The following is a 24479-nucleotide window of genomic DNA, read 5'->3' as shown; positions in this document are numbered from 1 at the left end:
CTTTATCCTCAAAAAAGTCTGTTACAGTTGCGAGGACAAGATTGTCCTCACAAAGACAGGTTTGTTTGACAATTGGACACAGTCTACTAAAGACGTGTACACACACACACACAAACTACTGTACTGTTTTTTGTGTAAAGGGACACTGACCACACACACACACACACACACACAGACTTTCCGCGATCCTTTAATTTCTATGTTTCTCTCTTTTCATCTTCTTTCACTGCCTCCCTTTCATGAGCCGCCACTGCTCACACAGACATAACATTGACTTAACTACAGACTCCGCGTAGGCCTGTAATACACACACACACGCACACACACACACACGCACACACACACACATGCACACACACACAACAGCAAAAGTGAATGTGCTGAATTCATGTGTCTGCTGCTGCACAGAAGGCGTTGGAGCTCAGGAGCCAAATATTTCATCTGAGCTCCACGGGGGCACTCTGTGTGTGTGTGTGTGTGTGTGTGTGTGTGTGTGTGTGTGTGTGTGTGGTCAGTAAACACACACACACACACACAAAAGCAGCTTCTGGTCTTTGTCATTAGTCACTCGCTCTGGTCAACACGACTCCTCAAACATTTCTTCGTTTCACGCAGCTTGGAAATGCCGCCAGGCTTCGGACGAATAAACAACAACGCGCTGTGAAACAACATTAAACGTAAACACACACACACACACACACACACACACACACACACATACAATCCACAGCTGCAGATTTATTCCACTAACTTAATAAAAGTGTGTGACCTTATTTTCTGACCCACAAAGGCTTCTTTTACGTGAGAAAATCACAGTTTTCCAGCCAAGAACACGTAGTTTTGTACATGTACGGTGGCCCGCAGGAGTCAGTGGAATGGAAAATGAAAAACCGCTCAATGTAAACAACTGTTCCGTGGTAGAAGTATCATTATTAGTCCAAAGATACTTTCAAAATGTGTATTTACATGTCGGGCGTGAACTTTCAAGGACACACACACACACACACACACACACACACATGGGCAAAAACCTGAGTGACAACTCCACAGCAGCTCAGCGCTGCTGCTGCGGCGGCGACAGAGGGGAAAAACTGTGCCATCTGCCAGAGAACGACAGTCACTTCATCCCGACTGCTCGTCCATCTGTGGACGCGGGGGGAAGTCTGCTGGACGCCACACGGCCGGGGCGGAGTCGTGATGGACGTGAATGGTTCACGGTTAGAGGTTGACGAGCGTGACGCGGACCCGGACCGGACTGCTGTGGGTGTGTTTGGCTCTCGCTGTGAGTTCCCCCCGCCTCTGTTTTCATTTAAATCCTCAAAAACATGACATTCTTAAATCTCAACAGCACGTTTGACTTGACATTTTGTCCGAAATGTGTGTCGTGTGATTCAAGACGTTTATTCCCAAGAGACAAAGACTCTCAAGAGACTGGCTGTGCGTGCTGCGCGTGCTCTCGTGTTCTCACCTCGCAGCAAATTAGGCGCTTACACCTTTAAACACAATAAACACGAGTAACTTATAATAAGAACAAAAATAATAATAATAGAAACCCTCTCAGCGTGCGGAGCTCCGACTGTTTTTGGACACGTCTGCGAATGTTGCAGGTACACAGACAGAGAGACAGAGAGAGAGACAGAGAGAGAGACAGAGAGAGAGAGAGGGAGACAGAGAGAGGGAGAGAGAGATCGCAGCCCAAAGAGCCGCCACCCGGAGGGGTTTAAAATAACACACACTCTCTCTCTTGCTTTTTGAATGATGCCAAGTATGATTGGCAGTGATGGCTCCCAGCAGGGAGAGCGATCAAGCAGACGGAATCACAAGATGACTATTGTAACACTGTGGTTTTACATGAGCGAGAGAGGGAGGGAGGGAGGGAGAGAGAGAGAGAGATGTTCCAAAGTCCATGTCAGTCTGGAGTATAAAGGCAACTTTTCCACCTTAAAAAAAGTCCCAAAGAACAGCATCTTATAGCGCTTTTCCACTTTACGGTTCCAGCGCGCCTCGCCTCAGGTCGGCGCGGCTCGACTCTACATGGTTTGGTATCGATTATTAATCGATTACTAAATGAATCGACAACTATTTTGATAGTCGATCATCGGTTTGAAGTTTTTTTCCCATGATTAAAACAAGATTTCCGATTGTTTAATCTTCTTAAATGTGAGTATTTTCTTCATTTCTTTGCTCTGGATAACAAAGAAATCATTAAAAGTGAATCATTTTGGTTTGTGGACAAAAACAAGACATTTGAGAACATCATCATTTCCAGGTTTGACAAACACTGATCAACAGGTTTTCTGATATTTTATGGACCAAACGATTAATCGAGAAAATAATCGACAGATGAAATGATTATGTTAGTTGCAGCTCTAAACTGAATCATTAGAATCAGTTGAATTAAACAGATTTGTTCACGGAATCGTTCAGTACTTCTTGTCTTGATTCAAACTTAAATATTGACAGTTTAGACATTTCCTTTGCTAAATGTTGGGGATTAGCGTTAATATTTTCAGGATATTTAAGTATCTTTAACTGATCTACAGTTCGGCATTGTTTCGCTTTGATTCTTGTGTCTAACGTCGCGCTCATGACTCTCCGACTCTGTCGACGTCACATTTTAGTATCGGCTCAGCTCGCTCCGAACCTCGTCGGAGCAGGTACCAGGTACTATCACTGATGGAACAGCAAAATAAACCGTGTTGAGTCGAGCCGTGCTGGAACCGAGTAGTGTAAAAAACCCCATTAGTCCCAAACTTAAAGGAAAAAATCCAGAGTTACAGTCACCAACGCAAAATATGAACTCCTTATTATCTGAAAATAGACCTACAATGTCTGTAACTCCTCAGAAATGAGGTTCTGCCTCATTAGGACCAGGTTTTGTTCCCCATGGAGGACGACTGGTCCTGACAAGGTCACCGTTTATTCCAGAAAAAGTCCTTTAAAAAGGTTACAAATACAAGGACACACACACACTTTCTTGACGTGTGAAAACTGTGTCAAACACTCGCTTTAAAAAACTTTTTTTTTTTTTAATAAAAAGGGAGGAAAAAGAAGGAGGACAGAAACCATCACTCCGCTGACGCCTGAGAAAAAAGAACCCACTGCTGTGTTAGTTATTTTAGTGTGTGTGTGTGTGTGTGTGTGTGTGCACAGTACGGAGAGATCAAAGCACAACACAGTCGACAGTTTACTCTGCATTGATCTTTGCCTCGAGAACAAAGAGCGGGAGAATCTATTTCGCCGAGCTCAGCCAACCGGCGAGAATCCAATTAAAATCCCAGTCGTACGAGACAAAGTCGCATTAACAACAAACGCATGTTTAACGCTCTTATTTGAAGAGATGAAAACTGGGTTTTAAGCAAATGAGGGCGAACGTAAGGGAGGACCCACGTCACGCCTTTTCTCCCTGGTTCATGTGTGCAGACGATTTAAGGAGGATTTTTTTTCATTAATGTCTCTCAATAAAGCGGAAAAAAAAATACTGAATTCACAGCAGCAAGAAAAAGCAAATCCTAGTCAATATTTAACAATGAATCAAACGACCGAAGGATCACTGGAACGAAATCAAAAGTTGTTTGGATATAAAAAAGTTTATAGATGTTGAAGAGAAACCACATCCTTATTCAACGCCAATGATGCCTTCAGGGACATAAACAACATAAAAAACCTGGTAAATATGGACGACGTCACCGAGTCAAAGTTCCTTTGCTTGTTCAGATGTGACAACAACATCCGTCGGAAACGATCCGACACGTTAAAATCGCCTTGCATTCATGAATCCAGTCATTAAAACCACATGTGGACACACATTCTCGAGCCGCCGTAGAAGCAAATGTGTCCCCAAGACGCATTAGAGCTACTCAATTTAATATCTAATAATACTTTAGAGGCAACTGGCTGCACTGATTTCCCCAAAAAGAATCGGTATTGTTCCACTTATTTTCTTGTAAAGACAGTACAGGACATATTTTTTGACATTTCCATTAGGAATGGCACCAAAATAACCGGCCCAAACTGTTCCATTCTTGGTGGTACCAGAGTGAGATGATACGGTACACTGAGGTTGGAGTTAGACCGGCTGTACCGACTACAGGCAGCTGATTGGCTAAAAGGCTGCAACTATCTCGGACACTTCAATCCGCGACCTCTCAGCACGGAAGCTAATGCCAGGGCTAGCAAACTCGTATCGTCACCATGTGATCTACGGAGGTCTTACCGGAGGGCGGAGCTCTCGGCAGCCGGGCCGGAGCGACGCACAGAGGCAGGAGGACAGAAAGCCAGAGCGAGCACCACAGAGCCGTCATCCCTCCGGACGACGAGGTGAGACGCAGAGCAGCCACGCCCGACTCAGACGACATCCTCGGTTCGCATGCTGTCCAGCACGGCGGCGGCGGCGGCCTCTCTCTCACGTCTCAGGAAAAAATATCCAAAACGTCCTCCGCCCCCACGGACCTGGAAAACAGGAAAGACGAGGACGAATCAAACAGAGCTGAAAACAGCGGGACAACAACAAAGATTCTTTCATAATTAGCCGTTAGCCGCTTTTGAACCTGAGAAACCGCTAACAACGAGGTGAATCATGTTTTGTGACGTCACAAACACACAAAGCTCAACAGTGAGTGAACAGTTTTATGGTGCTACTCCAATGAAGAAAGGTTTGCTAAAAACATTCATGGCTAACGGCTACGCTAGCAGCCCCAAGATGGACGCCTGCCTTAGCATTGTGCTGTTAACGATGACAGTGTTTACATGCATGTGAGAAGTCTGATTGTAGTCTGACTAAGGCAATAATTCTGTTTTCTTAACGTCACGCAAACACCTTAGTCTGACGGAAAACAAGCTAGTCTTAGTCGGACTAATGAGTCTAACCTGGATAATGAGATTCATAATCTGATTACTCCTACATGTATACACTTTATTGGAACAGAATCGGACTTGATGTTCTGCCAATAAATCCGATTTTGTCCTCCGCATGTGTACTCGGACTCTTGTCCAATTGTCTGTCTTAGCCGGACTAAGGCCTTAGCTCTACTAAACTGTGCCAGAGTGCAAGAAATGAAGTAAACGAAGGAAAAATTAACGTCTTTCATTCCCGTTTGTTTTGAATAATTTGACCCAGGAGGGAATTCTGATTAAACACATTCTCACTGGTCCAAAAAAACACTGGATTAAGCGTGACCTTTGACCCGTGTGAACAATAGAATCAAAGGAAAAGTGAGTGTGTCGAGTTGAACGCAGCACAGTGAAGTTGCCTGGCGATGTGAGCACACAGGCTAACGTATTCTGACTCGGCATTCCTCGCAGATTCCAAGGATTAGAGTGGAAATCCCTCTTTGCAGTTTCTCTCAAGACTCTCACTCAGGAGCACCTGATCACCCGTTAGCTTGTCGGGATTAAAGCGCTGCCGATATTTAAAAACAGCTCATAAGAGGCTTGGGGGGGTTGGGGGGGGGGGGCACAAGAACAGACCCTTTAGCTTCAGAGCACAAGTTCACGCACGGTACCCCACGACTCTCCTTCTCTGCTCGGCAAACTCTTCCGCATGGTTTAGCGTTTAGTTTACAGATTGACACGGATTTACTAATCCTCCCGCTGGATGAGGAATGCCAGAATCTACGATATCAGTGCCCAAAGGCTCGCGGGAGGGAGGGGGGAGAGGAGGAGGGGGCCGCGGAGAACAGCGGCGGCTGTGGCCGTGGCAGCGGAGGTGGTGAAGTGATCTGCTCTCTGTTTGCTTAAGCAAGGAGAAGCTGGAATGTACTGAGGTTTGCAGAGAGAGAGCCCCCCCCCCCCCCACACACACACACTACCAGTGTCAGCTTAAACATTAGCAGATCCGTCCAGCTCTAAAATACCTTTAGCTGTGAGATAATACCACACTCAAAGATGTTTTATTTTGACAACACACAGTTGTATGTAGCTGTGCAAATACAGAGGCGTTCCAAGAGAATTTGGGGGCTGCTGGCATAACGGGGCCACCCTGAAGTTAGAGGCAAAAAGCCCATCACATTTTTACTGTTTCACAGAAGTTCATCTGCTGACAAACTAGCTGTTGTTAGCCTTTAATTTAACCGGCGTTTCACAGATATGGTCATTTCTGACGTCTAGAAAATGTGTGGGAAAGTGTTTTTTTTTTGGTCGGGGTCAGACAAAAGTTCACAGTGACCCAACAAGCAGGTGAACCTGACACTGACAGCAAGTGGAAACAAACACAACCAGGTTAACAACCAGACTAAAGTACAGTGCAGTAGTTTTCAAACAAAAACCAAGCCGGTAACTTCGTTAAACACAGTTTATGCAGCGTTATCCCTTACCTTAACTTAAATCTTAGTCCCCTAAGAACCCACTCATGTCACAAGTTCTGGAAAGTTCTTAGGGAGAACATGCATGTGAGAAGTCTGATTTTAGTCAGACTAAGGCAATAATTCTGTTTTCTTAACGTCATGTAAACAAGTTGGTCCGACTGAAATTGACCTTAGTCTTAGTCGGACTAACGTACCTGGATGATGAGATTCATAGTCTGATTACTCCTGCATGTATACGTTTAGTCGGACTTGGCGTTCTGCACGTGCACAAAAAAGTCCGAAACATACAGGACCAGCAGAAATGGACTCACGACATGTGTACTCGCACAACCAGTCCGATTAGTCTTAGTCAGACTACGACCTTAGCTTGATTAAACAGTACATGTACACAGTATATCTGACTATAACTTGGGTCTCGAACCCAGGCCTTCTTGCTGCAAAGGCAAAGAGCGCTAACCACTACACCACCCGTGTGGCCCCCCGTGTTTTAACACAGTATTGTTAACAATTAACCGGTCTCTCAGAGGAGGTTCCGCCTCTGAGGGCATAATATGCAGGTTTTAACACCGCATATTATCGCTGCTCGACACAGAAGACAACAAACCTCGCGCACACAGAGCACAAACACACTGCGGCCTTTCATGTCGTCCGCTCCCTCGTCTCGTCCTCAGTTGTTGTACAACACCAGACGCCTACACACCGCTGCTGCTGCCGCGGTTTGTTTGTACAACACACGATAAGGCCTTCGCTCTCCAGGCGTGGAGGCAGCTGATTACAGGCCTGTGTGATCTGAAACTCTTGTTTTCTCTGGCGCACACACACACACACACACACACACACACACAGAGAAAGAAAACCTCAGCTTTTTATGGGCACTACACGTCGAGAAGCTGACAAAAAGCTCCACATCCAGATCTGTTTCGACACGACAGCCTCTTGAGCCATGTGGGAAGAAATTGGAAAAACGATTCCCTTCTCCAGGTTTGAGTCATTTCGGCGAAAGCTATTAGCTGCGACTCCCTCGTGGCATAGAGTGGATTCTGATGCAGCAGCAGCAGCAGCAGCAGCAGCAGCGGCAGCAGCGGCAGCAGCAGCAGCAGCAGCAGCAGCAGCAGCTCGTGTATGTGCGACGTGATTGATGGCATGAAATTGGAAAAGAAATGACACTCGCAGACAAATGTGTAAACCCTTTTATTCCCTCATTTCGTCACAGGTCGTGAAGCTACAACTTAAAAGGAAATAAAAAAAACCAAACAAACCCACTTTGATTTCTCTTAACGACCTCGAGGAGGAGGAGATGTGGCGTTCAAAGCCTACGAAATGTTTCCAACGCGACGTGGAAGAGAAAAGTGAATAAAACATGAATATTCAAGTTCATCGGCCCACATGCTCGTCACATGCTCGTCACATGCGACTGTCGCTGTAATCTTTAACAATTAAGTCAGAGTTTGATTCACTGTGTCACGCTGGGAAAAAAAAAGGGGGGATTAGAGAGAGAGAATCTGGGCGGAGCCGGAGCGGGAGATGGACAGACAGGCGGGGACAAACATTCAGCGTGTTCAAATCTGTCGCTACGGTAATTACAATGACGAATATCGGATAATTGCAAACGGATTTTTGTCTCCCCAGTGAAAGCATGCAGTTAATTTGGATTATAATCTTCGTCGTGGACAAAAAAAAACAACAACATTTAACGTGTTAACGTGATTAAAGAGCGCTGACTGTTTCTAATCAGTCAGTAAATGATCATTTGTGGGTTTTCTGTCTCTTTAAAAGAACAAGAAAAACAACAATTAGTTCCATTATTGATTATTTTCACAATGAATTGCTTAGTTTGGTCCAGATCCACAAACCATGGAGCAAAGAAACCAGGAAATCCCCACATCTCACTCAGGTGAGAAGAGGACATATATGGACGAGCGGGGGACGTGGACTCCGGCTCAGCCCTGTCCTCGCGCCGACACACTAGAACGTCCCAGGAGGACACTTTTACGTCCCTCTGGGGATCTGTGAGACATGAGACGGAGCGAGACTCCGTCCCAGAACGCGGCTGACAGAGCGTTCACACCACAGACGGGAAGATTTAAGGTATATTTGATGTGACTTTTTAACGCCTCGACGCCACTAAACGGCTGGAAATGCTGGAAACGCTGCTATTACTCCTCTGACAGACTTTATGGATGAAAACTGCAGGAGCAGGAAACAGCCGGTTTGCTTTGAAGTGGCACCATGGCAGCAGCTTGATTTTTTTTTACAATTTTCATATTTTTGTTATTTTTTAGAAAGGCTGTGCTGCTCTAACATATGTTGATCGTTTGGTCCAAAAAACACCATTAAAAAGTGTCTCAAACCTCAAAATGATGACATTTACTGTCAAGAAACTGGTTAGACTTACTTATTTGAAACAGATTACGTGTCAAAATACTTTTAAATTAACTTAATTTTGATTAATTGTTGCCACTGTGACCCATTATTTTCTGTATGGAGGATAAAGTATGACGTTATTAGAACATTTCAGTGAAATGAAAGGTTCTAAATGGCCCTCAAAGTTTATTTTTGAATGGTTTCGACAAAGTGTGAAGTTCAAAAGTGAGAATCACAGACAATTTCTGGCTGCTACAGAAATATAAGGCCATTATTTCAGTGAAAAGGTGTTTAAATCACTCAGATTAGACACTTTTATTCCCTTTTTTGGGGAAGAAATGGCTCAGAAATGTCTCCACGCAGAGTAAAGAGTGATGGCTTCAGGCCAGTGTGTGCGTAATGAAAGGAGGCAATCACGGTCTCATTTGGAAGAGAAACGTGTCTGAGTGTGATGGAAAACACAGCGCGTCATTTCTCGGGTCAATAGCGGCAATTAATTTGCGGCATTAGGCTATTATCGCTCGCGCGCGCCTGTTTTTAAATGACTCTGGAATTGAAATGGGGCTCGTGCAAGTGCGGGGGGTTCCGAAATCTCATTTCAGCACCCTCTCCTCTCCCAGCACGCGTTAAACCGGTCATTTTCCGCGGTGACGCCGAGCTGAGTGGATCCTGGTGGAGCGCGTGTGTGTGAAGAGGGAGCTGAGTGATGCGCGGAAGCTGCTGAAGAAGCCGAGGAGGAGAAGAAGAGAGGAAGCCGCTGCTGTTTGGAGAAGCTTCACAGAGTCACGATCAGAGTCTCTGCGCTGTGTAATAATTCATGTCTGAGGCGAAGGAGACGTCACTGTTGCAGTGAGGAGAAAAGGCGTGTTCATGCAAACACGCTCGTTTTCTGACAGTGAATTTACGCGTGGAAACCAGACCTGTGCTGTGCGCGTAATCTCATCATTTATATCATACGTTTTTTATCTCACGGCAGAGATTTTTCTGGAATCCAAAGTCGTTTTTACGCACGTTTGTTCTCATTAAAACACACGAGGACGATTAAGCTCCACCATGTTATTCTGACGTGTTTGATGTCTGTCATAAGTTTCCCCGTGAGTTCCTCATAGCAGGGGTTCTCTGGTAACCAAAATGTCAATATTTGGAGTCACAGCGTCTCCAAATTTTACGCATATTGCTGTATAAACTGCACTAACATGCAGTTTACAAAGAATACATAAATAAATACGTAGAGCTCCCTTTTAAACAACGTGCGTAATTCAAATTGGAGGAAATTGTTTTTTGTTTTGTTTTCCTCATTTCAGGATTTTCCAGGAACAAAAGGGTCAATATTTTGGGTCACAGCGATTACGCGTTTTTTACGCATGACGATTTACATTAAAGATGCACCCAAAGCGTAAATTTGGAGGTTTCTTGTCGCATTGTGCGTCATTTCCAAAGATCGTTGGTTTCCTTTGACGCAAAGTTTCATGTTTTCGTCACATCTGGAAACCAAAGTGTCACAACGTCTGTGCGTTTTTACGCACAAGAAAACCTGCTCAACCAGCATCCACACACAAAACACTGAGTTATATCATTCCCAACCATAATGTGCACAACACGTTTCGCGGTGTGCGTAATTCCAAAAACCCTGCGCCACACACAGAGCAACCATCAATTCCAGTGCGCTTCCCCCCCACTGTTAATTCCGCCACAGTAATGTTTTAATCAGACGCACAGGTTGCGTCCTTGTTGCTCTGTCTGCGCCCAGGACGCGCCGTTTACGCACAGAGCAAAGCAGAGGCTCACAAGCAGAGATTTTCCTTCTGCGCCACCTGTGCGACATACGTGCGGCAACACCGTGGGGCTGCTGCTCCACGCAACACACAGACAAACACACACACAGTGCAAGACTGAATCTCTGCGACGCACAAGGAAGTGAAGCTACTTCTGTAACAGCTGACTAATAATAATAATAATAATAATAATATTCATGTTCTTACCTTGTGTTTCCGCTCTGACTGTAAATCTCAGTGTCTCGTGAGTCCCTGAGCATCCACGAGCAGAAAAACACACTTTATTCTCCGGTTAACTTTGTAAAAACCCAGAAAACCCCTCTTTAATCCTCTGGTCCTCGCGCTGCTCGGACCAGTTCTGGTGACAGTGAAGGAGAAAATTCAAAAATAAGAAAACAAAAATCCTTCTTCACTTGACAGAACAGAGTCTTCCTCTGCTCGCAGGCTCCGCCGCTGCGAAAAAACCCGCACCAACTTCTTCACTATATCCCGTTTCCCAGCGCGCGCTGCTGCGCTCCAACGTGTCCGGAGCTCTGGGCTGCGTTCATCCTCCGGAGCAGAGCGGGGGGTTCGGTGAGGAGGAGGCGGGAGGTGAAGGCGGCGAGCGCGGATCCTCGCTCCTCTCCGGCGCGGTGTGTGTGTGTGTGTGATAGACAGTCGTTGAACTCCGTCGCCTCGGATCGACAGACTCACACTGGCGTGTGCTCGCCACTGGCTGCGGGTACAAGTAAGCAGCTGCCGACAAGGCGGCGCGGACCAGGCGGCAGCGGCACTTCCGGCCACGAGTTTCAAAATAAAAGAGGTGACACGAGACGTTTGTTGTTAAAATGCTGGCGAGAGGAGAAAAAAAACGCATGTCATTGAAATCTTCTCTTTACACAATGGACTTTAAGCATCATTTTTCAATAAATGATGATTTTAAAATATAGATTATTCATTATTTAGATCAAATAAATAATCATTTAATTTTGCTTTTTGGGCGTTATTACTGAACTGTATTTTGTTTTATGTTTGGAAGCTGTTTTCTTTTCTACTTAAATAAAACAAAATTAAGGTTTAAAAAAAATACATCAGATATTTTGTCTGGATCAAACAACAATTACGTTAAATGGTTGTAGTTTTCATTCAAACTGTGTGATAATTTAAATAATTAATGAGATGAATTTTAATTAAAGCTGTTTAATATTTGTTTTAAGTGTCCTTAATATTGTTTGTAAATCTGTTACAGATTCATAAAGAACACCCATTTCTGCTGTTGCTATAAATAAAAATAAATACACTATGTGCATCAGTGTCGTTCAGATCAGACTCTTATTTTGAAGGACTGCAGATCGTGTGCTGTTTGCGCACTTGCCGCTGTTTCTCTCCCCGAGTCCTCTGCCTCCGCCGGGCTGCGACGCTGGGACAAACTGCGGCAGCAGCTGCGGGAGGGGGCGCAGGTTTCAGAGCACCGCCCCTCTGGAGCCGCCGGAGGCAGCGAGTGAAGAGACGGTACGAGCGCCCCCTACTTCTGCTGTGATTGTTCAGAAAAGCGAGTCCAGATCTGATAATGATGATGATGATGATGATGAGGATGATGATGATGGAGTCAGAAACTCTTTCTACTAAAATTGGAGTTCAGGTTTTTTAAGTGTGGTGGTACGAGGATGTTAAAACTGTAGTTTGTAACTTTCAAATGTAAACAGTTTGTTGTTAGTTTCTAAAGGTTGTTACAAAGTTATCAGTTTCACTGACTGTGACACTCAAACCAGCTGACACATGACTCCCCTCCCTGCTCCAACCACACTGTTTAGGCAGCTGTAGCATTGTTGTCTTCTTCTTAGGAGCGTTCAACCAACAAACCAACCAACAAATCAACCAACAAATCAACCAACCAACAAATCAACTTACCAACAAATCAACCAACCAACAAAACAACAAACCAACCAACAAATCAACTAACCAACAAAACAACCAACCAAACAAATCAACCAACCAACCAACCAACCAACAAAACAACCAAACAACCAACAAATCAACCAACCAACCAACAAAACAACCAAACAAACAAATCAACCAACCAACAAATCAACCAACCAACAAATCAACTAACCAACAAAACAACCAACCAACCAACCAACAAATCAACCAACTAACAAGTAACCGACCACCAACCAACCATCCAACCAACCAACAAATCAAACAAACAACGAACTAACCAACCAACCAACCAAGCAACAAATCAAACAACCACCCAAGCAACAAACTACAGAGAAAAGTGAGTGGTTATATAACCCAGTTTATACTTTAGTTAATTATTGGATGTACAGTAGATTGACTTACTGTCATCTGTCTGTTAGTTGTGACTAAACAGCGTCACAAAGGCCTCGTTCCCTCATGAAACGCCTGTAAACAGCCTGATGTTTGACCTGAAGTGAAAACCTAACATGTGTTTGAGTTCATGAACAGTAAATCTGTGGGCTAATTACTGCTGTCGTGACGGAGGTGACGGCCCCCGAGGTGTTGAGACAACGCGCCAATTACTGTCGTCTGCCCTAAAACTGTGTTTTCAACAAGGCAACTTTATGACGCCATAAAGCGGAGCAGCTCTCTGCTCAGTGAGTGTGAGGAGGCTGCAGGAGTGTGTCGTCGTCGTCAGCCTGTGTTTGTCCTGCAGGTTTCATCCTGATTTGTGACATCAACACGTCAGAGGAGAGTGGAAAGTCCTTGGGTTTTTATCTCCAGTGTCCACTTGTTTATGAGAGACAAGTGTGACCTGTCGTTGAAGAAAAGAGACAAAACCTCTATATTTGTCACTGTAAAAACAGCAAATATCCAATATTTTATGTTTATCCTGCAGCTGTTTGAGCACATGTTACTGTTTAGTCTGAATATTTAAAGAAACAAACACAATTTACCAGTTTTTAAATTGCAAACTGAAAATATCCAGTATTTTTGGCCAGAATCCACCTGCACATTTGTCCCGTAAATCTGATTCACTTTACTTTGAATACATTTGAAAACAAAACATGGAGCAAAGGGACACAATTCACCTTGATTTTTTCACTATAAAACAGCAAATATCCATTATTTTAAGTACTAAGTATTTCTATTAAACGACTCATTAAGCTAACTCGTATGTTTACCCTGCAACTGTGTTTGCAGTATTTAAGAAACTTAAAGGGACAAAACTTTGTATTTTTTGGTTAGAATTCATTTTCTTACTATCCAACGACTCACCACTCAAACCGTTACATTTATCCTGCAACTATTGAAGCATGTAAGACTGATTTGTAATGGTTTGGGTTAAATAATAAAGAAAACTTAAAGAAACAGGGACAAAACTTCCAAATTGCACCCCGTAAAAACTTTTAAACTATGCTTTATTTATCCTGTTTATTTAAGAATACACGACTGGTTTGTAGTTTGAACAATTTGAATAATTTACAGTAAAAAAACTGAAGAAAAGGAAACAAACTTTACACTTTTTAACTGCAAAAAATTGAAAATATCCAATATTTTCTGTCAGAATTCAAATTCAAAAAACTAAATATACGTTCAGCCTATGTGAAAATTAAATTCTCCTCATTAGACACAATAATGTAACATCTTATTGTATTATATCACACATTTATCTGCAGATTCTTTGCTCTGTAAATTCTTACCTCACAAATATTGCATTTATTTGAATGTTTCAAGACCATAAATTTGATTTACAGCAGCTATGATAATGCTTTTGTTTTCACTGATTTACAACGCTGAATTTAGGAAAAGTAACTTTGTAAACTTTTGCATTTAATCAGCTCATTCTTTAAAACAGTCTCTGATTTACATATAAAACATATTTAATGTGACGACCCACAGGTGATTTTGCTCGTTCTCATGGGAAAACCTAACGCAGCAACAACATGATTAAGAGGAGGGTTGCACTGGCGATGAAGGCCGCGCGCGCTGACCCGTCAGACGACTCTGTTCTGTGAGAAACAACGGAGGGAGGAGGAGGAGAGGGAGGGAGGGAGGGGGAGGGGGGGGGGGGGGGGGGGGGGGGTTGGCGGAGGCAGGGGAGAGCTCGGGAAACAAAAGCCGGTCAGGAGGAGAGAGGTCATACAGATGGTGAGAATGCTCAGTGAGACAGCTCAAATACTGATGGTCTAAGTGACCACATGACCTCTCCCTCTCTCTCACACACACACACACACACAAATATGAACACGTTATTATCAGAAAATAGACCCAAAATGTCGGTAACTCTGTGTTTTTTACTTTATTTGAAAGTTAAAAACAGGGTTTTAACCTCCTGACTCGAGCCTTGTCCTGTTTTATTCTAGTGTTGTATTTCTGTTTTCAAATGTTATTTTCCTTTTATTGTAAAGCACTGCATACAAATAAAGTTTATTATATTTATTATTATTATTATTATTATTATTGTTATTATTATTATTGTTGCCAAAAATAAGAAGAAATGAACACGCGTTTCAGGCTTCCAGTTTTATAACCTGGGATTAAACGTGAGTTTTCGACCAGTGGGAACGAGGTGTCGAAAAACAAAACTCCCCCGCACTTCTAAATTAACAAAAACACACACACACACATTCCTCCCCTCCCTCCCCTGGGGAACAGATCAGAGGGAGATGAAAGGTGAGGTCCTTTTCATTTTAAATGGGAGTTAAAAATTAAACACAAAGAAAGCCTAAGTGTTCTGTGTGACTGCGACACAGGGACATGTCCACAGACAGAACCCTCACTCACTCACTCATTCATTCACTCACTCACTCACTCACTCACGTCTTCCTCCTGTTGCACTTTTATCTCTGTGCATTTTTGCACTGATAAAACCACCGGACGAGCTGAGCCGGAAGCAGCAGCAACTTTGTTTCTGTTCAGTTTGCAGCGAATCGTGAGGCCGATGGACTCACTCTGGCTTTTGTGGGAGTGAAGCAGCAGCAGCAGCAGCAGCAGCAGCAGCAGCAGCAGCAGCAGCAGCAGCAGCAGCAGCAGCAGCAGCAGCAGCAGCAGCACTAATCATTAACACCAGCACACAAAGACACGGAGGACGATCACTGAGGACACCTCGCTCTCTGCTTCACTCTCTGTGTTCGTCACTGTCTCACACACACACACACACACACACACTGTATCCCAGTGGATCAGGTCACGACCCCTCCAGAAGGTCACGAGATGAATCAGCAGGGCCACAGGATCATTAATTACCTGGCTAGGACGGATAAGATAGAAGAAGAAAAGCCTTTATTCTGGCACTTTCAACCTCATTTTTTATTAACTCCATTTCTATGAACCATGGTTAGCCAGTGGTTCACGACGCGGTCAAGTTTGCACGATTTCAAGTTTGATTTGTTTAAAATGTGCTTTTCTTTCTTTTATTCCTTTAAAGCACACACTGATGTGTCTCCCTGCTGCTCTGATTATAAACTGAGGTGTAAAACTAAGAGTCAACAAAGAGCAAAGAAAACAGGCACTCAGCTGTGTTTGCTTATGCACTCTCCTCCCCCCGAAATACAATAAAAGACTCTGTTATTTTCTACCAAATACTAAAATGTGACGTTGACAGAGAGAGAGGGAGAGAGTGACATCCGACACAAGAATTAAAGCCAACAATGTGGAAGTGTAGGTCAGTTAAAACACTTAAAAATCCTACTTCTCTAAAAATTCTACTTATAGTTCCAAATTCTACTTAAATTCAAATTCTACTTATAATTCCAAATTCTACTTATAATTCCAAAATCTACTAATATTCCAAAATCGCCCTATATTTCAAATTCTACTTATAGTTCCAAATTCTACTTAAATTCAAATTCTACTTAAATTCAAATTCTTCTTATAATTCCAAAATCTACTTATAATTCCAAATTCTACTTATATTCCAAATTCTATTTATATTCTAAATTCTACTTATAATTCAAAAATCTATTTATAATCCCAAATTCTGCTTATGTTCAAAAATCTATTTATAATTCAAAAATCTATTTATAATCCCAAAATATATTTATAGAAAATCCCTGAAAACATGCGTTAATCTCCAACATTTAGCAAAGGAAATGCCTAAAATGTCCATATTTAACAGAGGAGTGTGGTGTATGTAGCGACAGCACATTTGTGAGCCCAATCAGGACCATGTTCAGTGGTATTTCAGTTCAGTGGCGGTGTCATGCAGGAAGCACTGAACGAGTCACTAGTTTGCTATGATGACTCCGCCCACTACTATCGCCTGGTACTATATTGTGATGGAAAACCAACCAAACTGTGTAGAGTGGAGCTGTGCTACGTGGTGGAAAAAGAGTAAAAAGATTGGTCGGAACGAGAAAGTAGAATCAGATAAAAGCAACATTTCTTGAGTGGATTTTGCGGATTTCTCTTCTCTTTCTTCTCATCTTCCCTTTTTCCCCCTTTAACACTCGAGTCTGATCAAACAAAGTGCTGTTATCTAATCGTGAGACCTGAACGTCAAAGACATGTCTCTCTTAAATGGGCAGCTGCCAGCGCTTGGCAAGAAACGCAGGGTAGAAAAAAAAGAGAAAGGAAGAGTTTGAATGTCGTCAGCCTGCTGTGTATCAGCTGTGGTGTGGCTCCATGAGCTGGCTGTCTGCCTCACTGCCAACCAGACAGAGTAAAAAAAAAACTTTATTGAACTTTATTGAATCAAGGTGGAGATGCTGGAGTCACTGATCTGTGCTTGGATTACAGAGAAATGTTGTTTTTCACTCTCACTGCACTCACGCAGTCACTTCTAAAATAGATCACAGCACGAACGACTGACGGGAACAGACACTCAGTGTGTTTACATGTGAGAAGTCTTTTAGTCAGACTAAGACAGTCATTCTGTTTTCTTAATGGCATGTTTACACATTAGTCCGACTATAACTGAGCTAGCCTTAGTCAGACTAAGACAATAATACTGTTTTCTTAATGTCATGTAAACACGTTAGTCCGGCTATAACTGAGCTAGTCTTAATCGGACTAAGATAAAAATTTTGTTTTCTTAATGTCACGTAAACACGTTAGTCCGAGTATAACTGAGCTAGTCTTAATCGGACTAAGACAATAATTCTGTTTTCTTAATGTCATGTAAACACACTAGTCTGACTGTAACTGAGCTAGCCTTAGTCAGACTAAGACAATAATTCTGTTTTCTTAATGTCATGTAAACACATTAGTCCGACTATAACTGAGCTAGTCTTAATCGGACTAAGACAATAATTCTGTTTTCTTAATGTCATGTAAACACATTAGTCTGACTGTAACTGAGCTAGCCTTAGTCAGACTAAGACAATAATTCTGTTTTCTTAATGTCATGTAAAAACATTAATCTGACTGTAACTGAGCTAGCCTTAGTCAGACTAAGACAATAATTCTGTTTTCTTAATGTCATGTAAACACGTTAGTCCGACTATAGCTAAGCTAGTCTTAATCGGACTAAGACAATAATTTTATTTTCTTAATGTCACGTAAACACGTTAGTCCGAGTATAACTGAGCTAGTCTTAATCGGACTAAGACAATAATTCTGTTTTCTTAATGTCATGTAAACACACTAGTCTGACTGTAACTGAGCTAGCCTTAGTCAGACTAAGACAATAATTCTGTTTTCTTAATGTCATGTAAACACATTAGTCCGACTATAACTGAGCTAGTCTTAATCGGACTAAGACAATAATTCTGTTTTCTTAATGTCATGTAAACACATTAGTCTGACTGTAACTGAGCTAGCCTTAGTCAGACTAAGACAATAATTCTGTTTTCTTAATGTCATGTAAAAACATTAATCTGACTGTAACTGAGCTAGCCTTAGTCAGACTAAGACAATAATTCTGTTTTCTTAATGTCATGTAAACACGTTAGTCCGACTATAGCTAAGCTAGTCTTAATCGGACTAAGACAATAATTTTATTTTCTTAATGTCACGTAAACACGTTAGTCTGACTAAAACTGAGCTAGCCTTAGTCGGACTACGACCTTAGCTCGATTAAGCTGTGCATGTAAATGTACTGAGTGACTAAAAAAGTTAGACTAACTAGACTAATAATGTGTCTCTTGCATCCTTCACATTAACTTTTCTCTTTAATGCCACTTTTCTGTGGCGTATCTGTCTCATCATCAGCCTCAGGTGAGATGATCGACCCAGATTCCTGTGTGTCGTTAGTTCCCACACACGTGTGATCTGATGATGTGAGAGTGAAGCACAGAGAGGAGCAGCTGACCCAGCGAGAGGAGTTGACGTAAACCTCAGAAGCGGAGCTCGTACACCGTTTTGGCTCAGAGCCTGCTCTCCGCTGTGTCCCGTGTATGTTTGTACAGTGAAATGTATAGTCTGCCGTCTGCTGTGTGTCTTGGATCGGCCTCAGGAGCCGAACATGAAGTTGTTGCCGTCGCCTCGGCAGCACTGCCGGGAGAAAAGCTCCCATCAATCACTCCCATAAAGACGCATTAGCACAGAGGAGAAAAGCGCCCCAGCACTAAAGATTAATGTTGTGTTAAGTTGATACGTTAAATGCAATATCTCTGGTTCAAATGTGTATTTATGGCCGAGTTAAGGAGGAAAGGAAACACTGAAGGACGTGAGGACAGAAGCAGGACGTGAAGAAAACCAGATAGAAGGTAATTAAAGGAGGAAGCAAGGGGGAGGGGGGGGGGAGAAATAAAGACAGACAGAGGAAAGAAGAAAAGCATGAAAGACAAGATGGAATAACACAATGTCTCAACAATATGTTTCTTTGTCTCATTATCTCATCATGTAAGAGCTGCAATATTGGACAATTTTTTTTTCCAAACAGAGAAAATGTCTAGAGGTCAGAGATTCTGTTCAGCTGTGACCTTTGACCCTCTCCACCACTGTTTCAGTCTGTGATAACAGTCAATGACCACATGTGTGTTTTTTCTGCTCACGATTTTCCTTCTGTGTCTGTAAGTGCTGCAAAAACAGAGATGAAAGGCTATTTTCTGCCAACTTCTCATCCACGGGCTATTTTTAGCCTCCTATGCTATTTTTTTTTCTTCCTCTTTTTCATCACCACTTCCTCGGTTTCTTACCAACATCAAAAAGCCGCAGCTACAAGGGCTTGAAATAAAAGCGAGGAGAAAAGAGAGGAGGAGGTGGGTTTTCAGAGAGCGGGAGAATATACATCTGCATGTGAGTGGGCGAGTGACTGAGTGAGTGAGAGAGAGTGGGTCAGCGCTAACATGTCGATACAGCTGTGGTGAAACAGCACAGAGGTGGTTGAACAGGTGGAGGGGGATGGGCCTCCTATCTACACTGAACTATGCGTGTATGTATGATAGATTTATTATTATGCAAATATGATGCAAGACTCGTACATCCACATCTGTTTTGTATATTTATTAGTTATGATCTAAAAAAGGTTGAAAAAAGTCCAACTTTAAGACTAAAACTGAGCTAGCCTTAGTCGGACTAAGACAATAATTCTGGTTTCGTAATGTCATGTAAACACATTAGTCAGACTGAAGCTGAGCTAGCCTTAGTCGGACTAAGACAATAATTCTGTTTTCGTAATGTCATGTTAACACATTAGTCAGACTAAACTGAGCTAGCCTTAGTCAGACTAAGACAATAATTCTGTTTTCTTAATGTCATGTAAACACATTAGTCAGACCTAAACTGAGCTAGCCTTAGTCGGACTAAGACAATAATTCTGTTTTCTTAATGTCATGTAAACACGTTAGTCAGACTAAAACTGAGCTAGCCTTAGTCAGACTAAGACTATAATTCTGTTTTCTGTGTGGGAAAAAAACAAGTGCTCAGTAGGGATGGGTGACATGATCCTACTATTATGGTTTTTCACCCATTCACACGCTACAACATGGGGTTAGGTGTCTTTGCTCAAGGACACATATAGACCAACAGAGCTGGGAATTGAACCCACAACCTTCCAGTTGAAAGACAACCACTGAGCCACCATGGCTCAATCTGAACTATTAAATGACTTTTGATACTTAAGTACAGTAAATGTCATATACTTTAAGACATTCGCTTAAGTAATGTCATAAAAAAGTGACTTCAACTTCTACCAAAGTCATTTTCTGGTCACATATTTTTTACGTACTTTATACAAGACTGCCACGTCTAAATCGATGAGTCAGATATAAGCGGCACAGTCGTCCACATACGCAACAATAACTGGATCTGTGTCCTTGTGTCTCTCACATGAGTCCGCACAGAAACTGTGTTGCTCATGTGCTGGATTTGCAGGCGCCGCAGCGTGGGAGGAGAGTCAAAGGTGAGGGAGAAACTCACATGGCCGGTCGGACCTGTTCTCGCAGCGAGGCACAGGTGAACGCTGCAGAACACACATACACACAAACACACTGTCGACGACAGGCCTCAGCCAGGTCTGATTTACAATCTGATTTACAATCACAACAGACCTTATCTCTGATGCTGAGAAGCGACGCCAGCTCTCATTTCTGTCCAAACATGTAAATGTGACTTTTGTTCTGCGCTAATTCCTCAATCCCTCTGTGTAAACATGAGCGGCGGCTCAGTATGTGCAGTCTTTTACAGCTCGGGTGACGCCGCTGCTGTTTTGATTGCGAGTGCAATCGACCGTCAGCGCTCCTCACTGATAAGCTCAACGACAACAATGCGCGTGTGAAAATAAATGAAGAAGTGAGATAAAAATGTGACAGTGAAACTCAGTTCAAACAGTTTCTAAACAAACAACTCAGAACTGAGACGAGACAGAAGTAAAGGTTTGAACCATGAAGATACAAGCTACATATTTCTGCCAATTATTCCATAATAACATTTGAGCATAACGTGAATCCAGTGACCACGTTTTTTTTATTTTTTGTTTCCACTGCTCAGTGTTCAGGCCCAATCTCAGTTGCTGTGTCAGCACCTACAGTATGTACATTGTGTGACCTCATGCAAATACAGGGAAGAAGAAACAGAATGTGACGCAGGAGATTCAACATTTCAAACACAGACGGCCATGAATCGTCGCTCCAGTTTCCACCTGCTTTTTTAAATGCATCATTTCTCTGAATGGAAACCAAAGCAGATTCGTAAAAGTTGTGAAACGTCCCATTTAAAAGTTCCCACACTTGAGAAAGAAGGGAAATTTAGTGTATTAATAAAAGGAAATTTTAATCCAAACAATGTGGAACTGTAGATTAAAATAGTTAAAAAGACTTAAAAATCCTACTTATATTCCAAAATCTACTTATATTCCAAATTGTACTTATATTCAAAATTCTACTTATATTCCAAAATCTACTCATATTCCAAAATGTACTTATATTCCAAATTTTACTTATAGTTTCGAATTCTACTTATATTCCAAAATCTATTTATAATTCCAAAACTTCTTATAATTCCAAAATGTACATCCAATTTGACCTAATTCCTAATCTGCGTGTGATTGGACGGTGTGGCCCTACTGTACCTTTAACTGAGCCTTGCAGAGACTGTCTCGGTTGCTGTGAGGTGGTTTTACCTGCCTCCCCGCCCTCGGCAGTGAACCGGCCTGTGAGGGAGTGTTTGTTGGCAGATGTCAGGTATGTGTCGCAGTAGCGTCACTCAGTCATCACTTCACTTCTGCTGGCCTCGATCTGTCACACGGTGTGAAAAAACCCCCAAAAACAAGCCTGACATGAGCTGGCTGCGTGCCGGAAGTGCCGGAAGTGAAGGTGTTTTCACCTGGAACTGAAGCACATTTTATTCAAATTTGACAATTTATTTTTAAATGTAAACCTCTAATGTCGCCAACGGTCTTTCGGCTTTTCCCTTTAGGGGGCGCCACAGCGGATCACCTGCCTCTACCTTGCTCTACGGTGGCCTGGAGGTGCGAACTTTTACAAATCCCAAAACAAGCACAACTTCTTTTCAACCTGGCTTTCAAAATAAGAGCCACTGACTTTGGCTTTTTGCGACTTCTTATATCAAACTTTTGCCATAACATTCACCGTATTAGGTTGTTGTATCAAAAAAAATAAATGTTTTAATCAAAAACAACAAGACACGCTCACTTCCAGGTCACTTGTAGCAGTTGGTGAAGACTCTGACGGCTTTCAACATCACAACAATGCTAAAAATCAGCGTTAAACTAAGAATCAAGAGTTTTATTTCTCACTGTGACAACTACAGCTATGTAAAATCAGTCTTTGTGCCTGACCGTGTCCTCGCGGTCACTGATTGGTCACAGTCGATGTGTCTTCCTCTTTACTGCGACAACGCCGCTAAACGAGAACCCCCGACTCCTCCCCCCCCGGGTGATAAATGTGCTACAGTGTCGAAAGCTTATTTTGCACATCTGTTTGCTCGCACATGTCCACGGCTGCACCTGTGCGCTCTGTCACATGTTAGCGGGCGCACAAACGCTGAACTCCACATGCAGATTGCGATCTCTGCTCCCAGACGGAGGGAATTTGCCGAGAGCGGCTCAGCGCCTCCCTCTCTCTCCAGAGTGCACCGTGGATGTCAGTTACTTCCCCGAGGCCACTGTGTCAGACTCTGAGATCTCAAAGAGGAGATGTGATCACACTCTGAAAGTGAGAATCAAAGCCGTGTAAAACCTGCACTTTCTCGCTTTGAAGTGACAGCTGATGAATTTGCCTAATTCTGATTAGACTCCCTCTAGGTTGCCTCACTCTTCGCCCCTGAAAGGTCTTTCTGAAGTCTAAATCCACATGATTCTGTTTTTGTTTAACTTCCAAAAACCTTGTGTTGTCAGAGGAAATCGAGGACTACACTGGAACGTACGCTAACAGGTAGAGGATTCTCTCCTCGGATTTTCAGAAAAGTCTACCAGTGAGAAACAAAATGGTGAAAAGTAAAGATAAAAAAAATATTCTAGAGGCGAAACTGACCACTTGTCCACGCGGAAACAGAGCAATCTTTTTCGTTGTTGTTCTAAAATTGTTTTCCATGAACATGAAACCCCCTTAAAACAACGCTAAACTAGGACTAAATGACCGCAAAGCCACGGAATAATAATAACGTACACGTGTTCAGGGTCGGTCTCTTGTGTCATGTATGAAGTTTTGAGGCGATCGCTCAGTTATAGGGCACTTCCTGTTTCGAGGCAAATGCTCGAAATTCCGAAAGTTGCCGTGGCCACGCCCCTTTTTCAATAAATTTGCCTTGTGTCGAGTACAAATTGTCATGGTTTTCTTATGTTGGTGCGATAAATGCGCTCAGACTGGTTTTGTTCATTTACGAACCGTGGAAATCGCCAAGATGGACGCCAAATTCAAAATGGCCAACTTCCTGTTGAGTTGAGACCATGGTCCCAATCGACTTTTTTGTTCGTCTTGAGCTATAACACGTTCCCACCGAGTTTCGTGAAATTCAGTGCAGCGTAATATTTGCCGCATTCGTGCCCTAATGATGTAACAGAGGGGCGGAGCTATGACATCGTCTAAAGTTGATTATTGGACCCGTTTTCCAAAACGTAGCATTTAAAGGCTCCAAAATTGCCAGTTCAGTGTGGATTCAAGTGTCAATATGATGGAAAACTTTCGCAGATTCTCCTAAACCTTTGCCCGAGTGTACGTGCCCGGAAAGTTCGCGTTTTAACGTCGCTTTTTTCGTTCGCAGCTGAAAGCCAACGTTTGAAAAGGTCTCGGACAGGCGTATCCAGAGCAGAGTCGATACATGTTCAAACAAAAATGGAACAGTATCCATGTAGGCTAAAGTCTAAATTCAATGGGGGGGTTTATGTGTGAATGGGGCAGGTTTGGTGGGGAGGGGGCGCAGGAGAAAAAAAGGCCCCTCACTGCTCCAATGCTATTAGCTCACTCTCTTTCCACCTGTCACACATTGGTGACTTTATTTCGGCCCCCTGCTAGATATCAGAGAGATCATCCACGTCTTAAGCTAAACGACTCCAACAAGCGTTGCGGCCGTCCCCTCCCACTCCCCTGTGACCCCCGCGACCCCATGGCACCACGGACTGCTTAGAGGAGTGAGAGGTCTGAGCTCGGGCCCGAGGAGGAGCAGTGACCATGAGGAGGAGGAGATGGGCTGAGATCAGCTCGTTCATGCAGAAAACTGCAGGAGGGGCAGGCGACAAATACACACCCCC

General features: G+C 43.0%; 1 protein-coding gene across 2 annotated transcripts in view; it reads right to left on the bottom strand.

Moving 5' to 3' along the window:
* The window catches only part of LOC131444425 (fibroblast growth factor receptor 3-like), a 37825-nt gene extending 26680 nt beyond the window's left edge, over window positions 1-11145 (bottom strand). For both annotated transcript variants that reach the window (XM_058614720.1, XM_058614721.1), the window contains exons 1-2: window positions 10652-11145; window positions 4217-4452 (exon numbers count right to left, since the gene is read on the bottom strand). In XM_058614720.1, coding sequence (XP_058470703.1) covers window positions 4217-4358 — 142 coding nt within the window. In that variant the 5' untranslated portion in view covers window positions 4359-4452; window positions 10652-11145. The remainder of the gene's footprint in view (window positions 1-4216; window positions 4453-10651) is intronic.
* Window positions 11146-24479: the final 13334 nt, after the last annotated feature.

Source organism: Solea solea, chromosome 18 (assembly GCF_958295425.1).
Source record: "Solea solea chromosome 18, fSolSol10.1, whole genome shotgun sequence".
In the NCBI taxonomy this organism is placed as follows: domain Eukaryota; kingdom Metazoa; phylum Chordata; class Actinopteri; order Pleuronectiformes; family Soleidae; genus Solea; species Solea solea.
The sequence above is the reverse complement of the archived record's forward strand: the minus strand, read 5'-3'. Positions and strand labels throughout refer to the sequence as shown.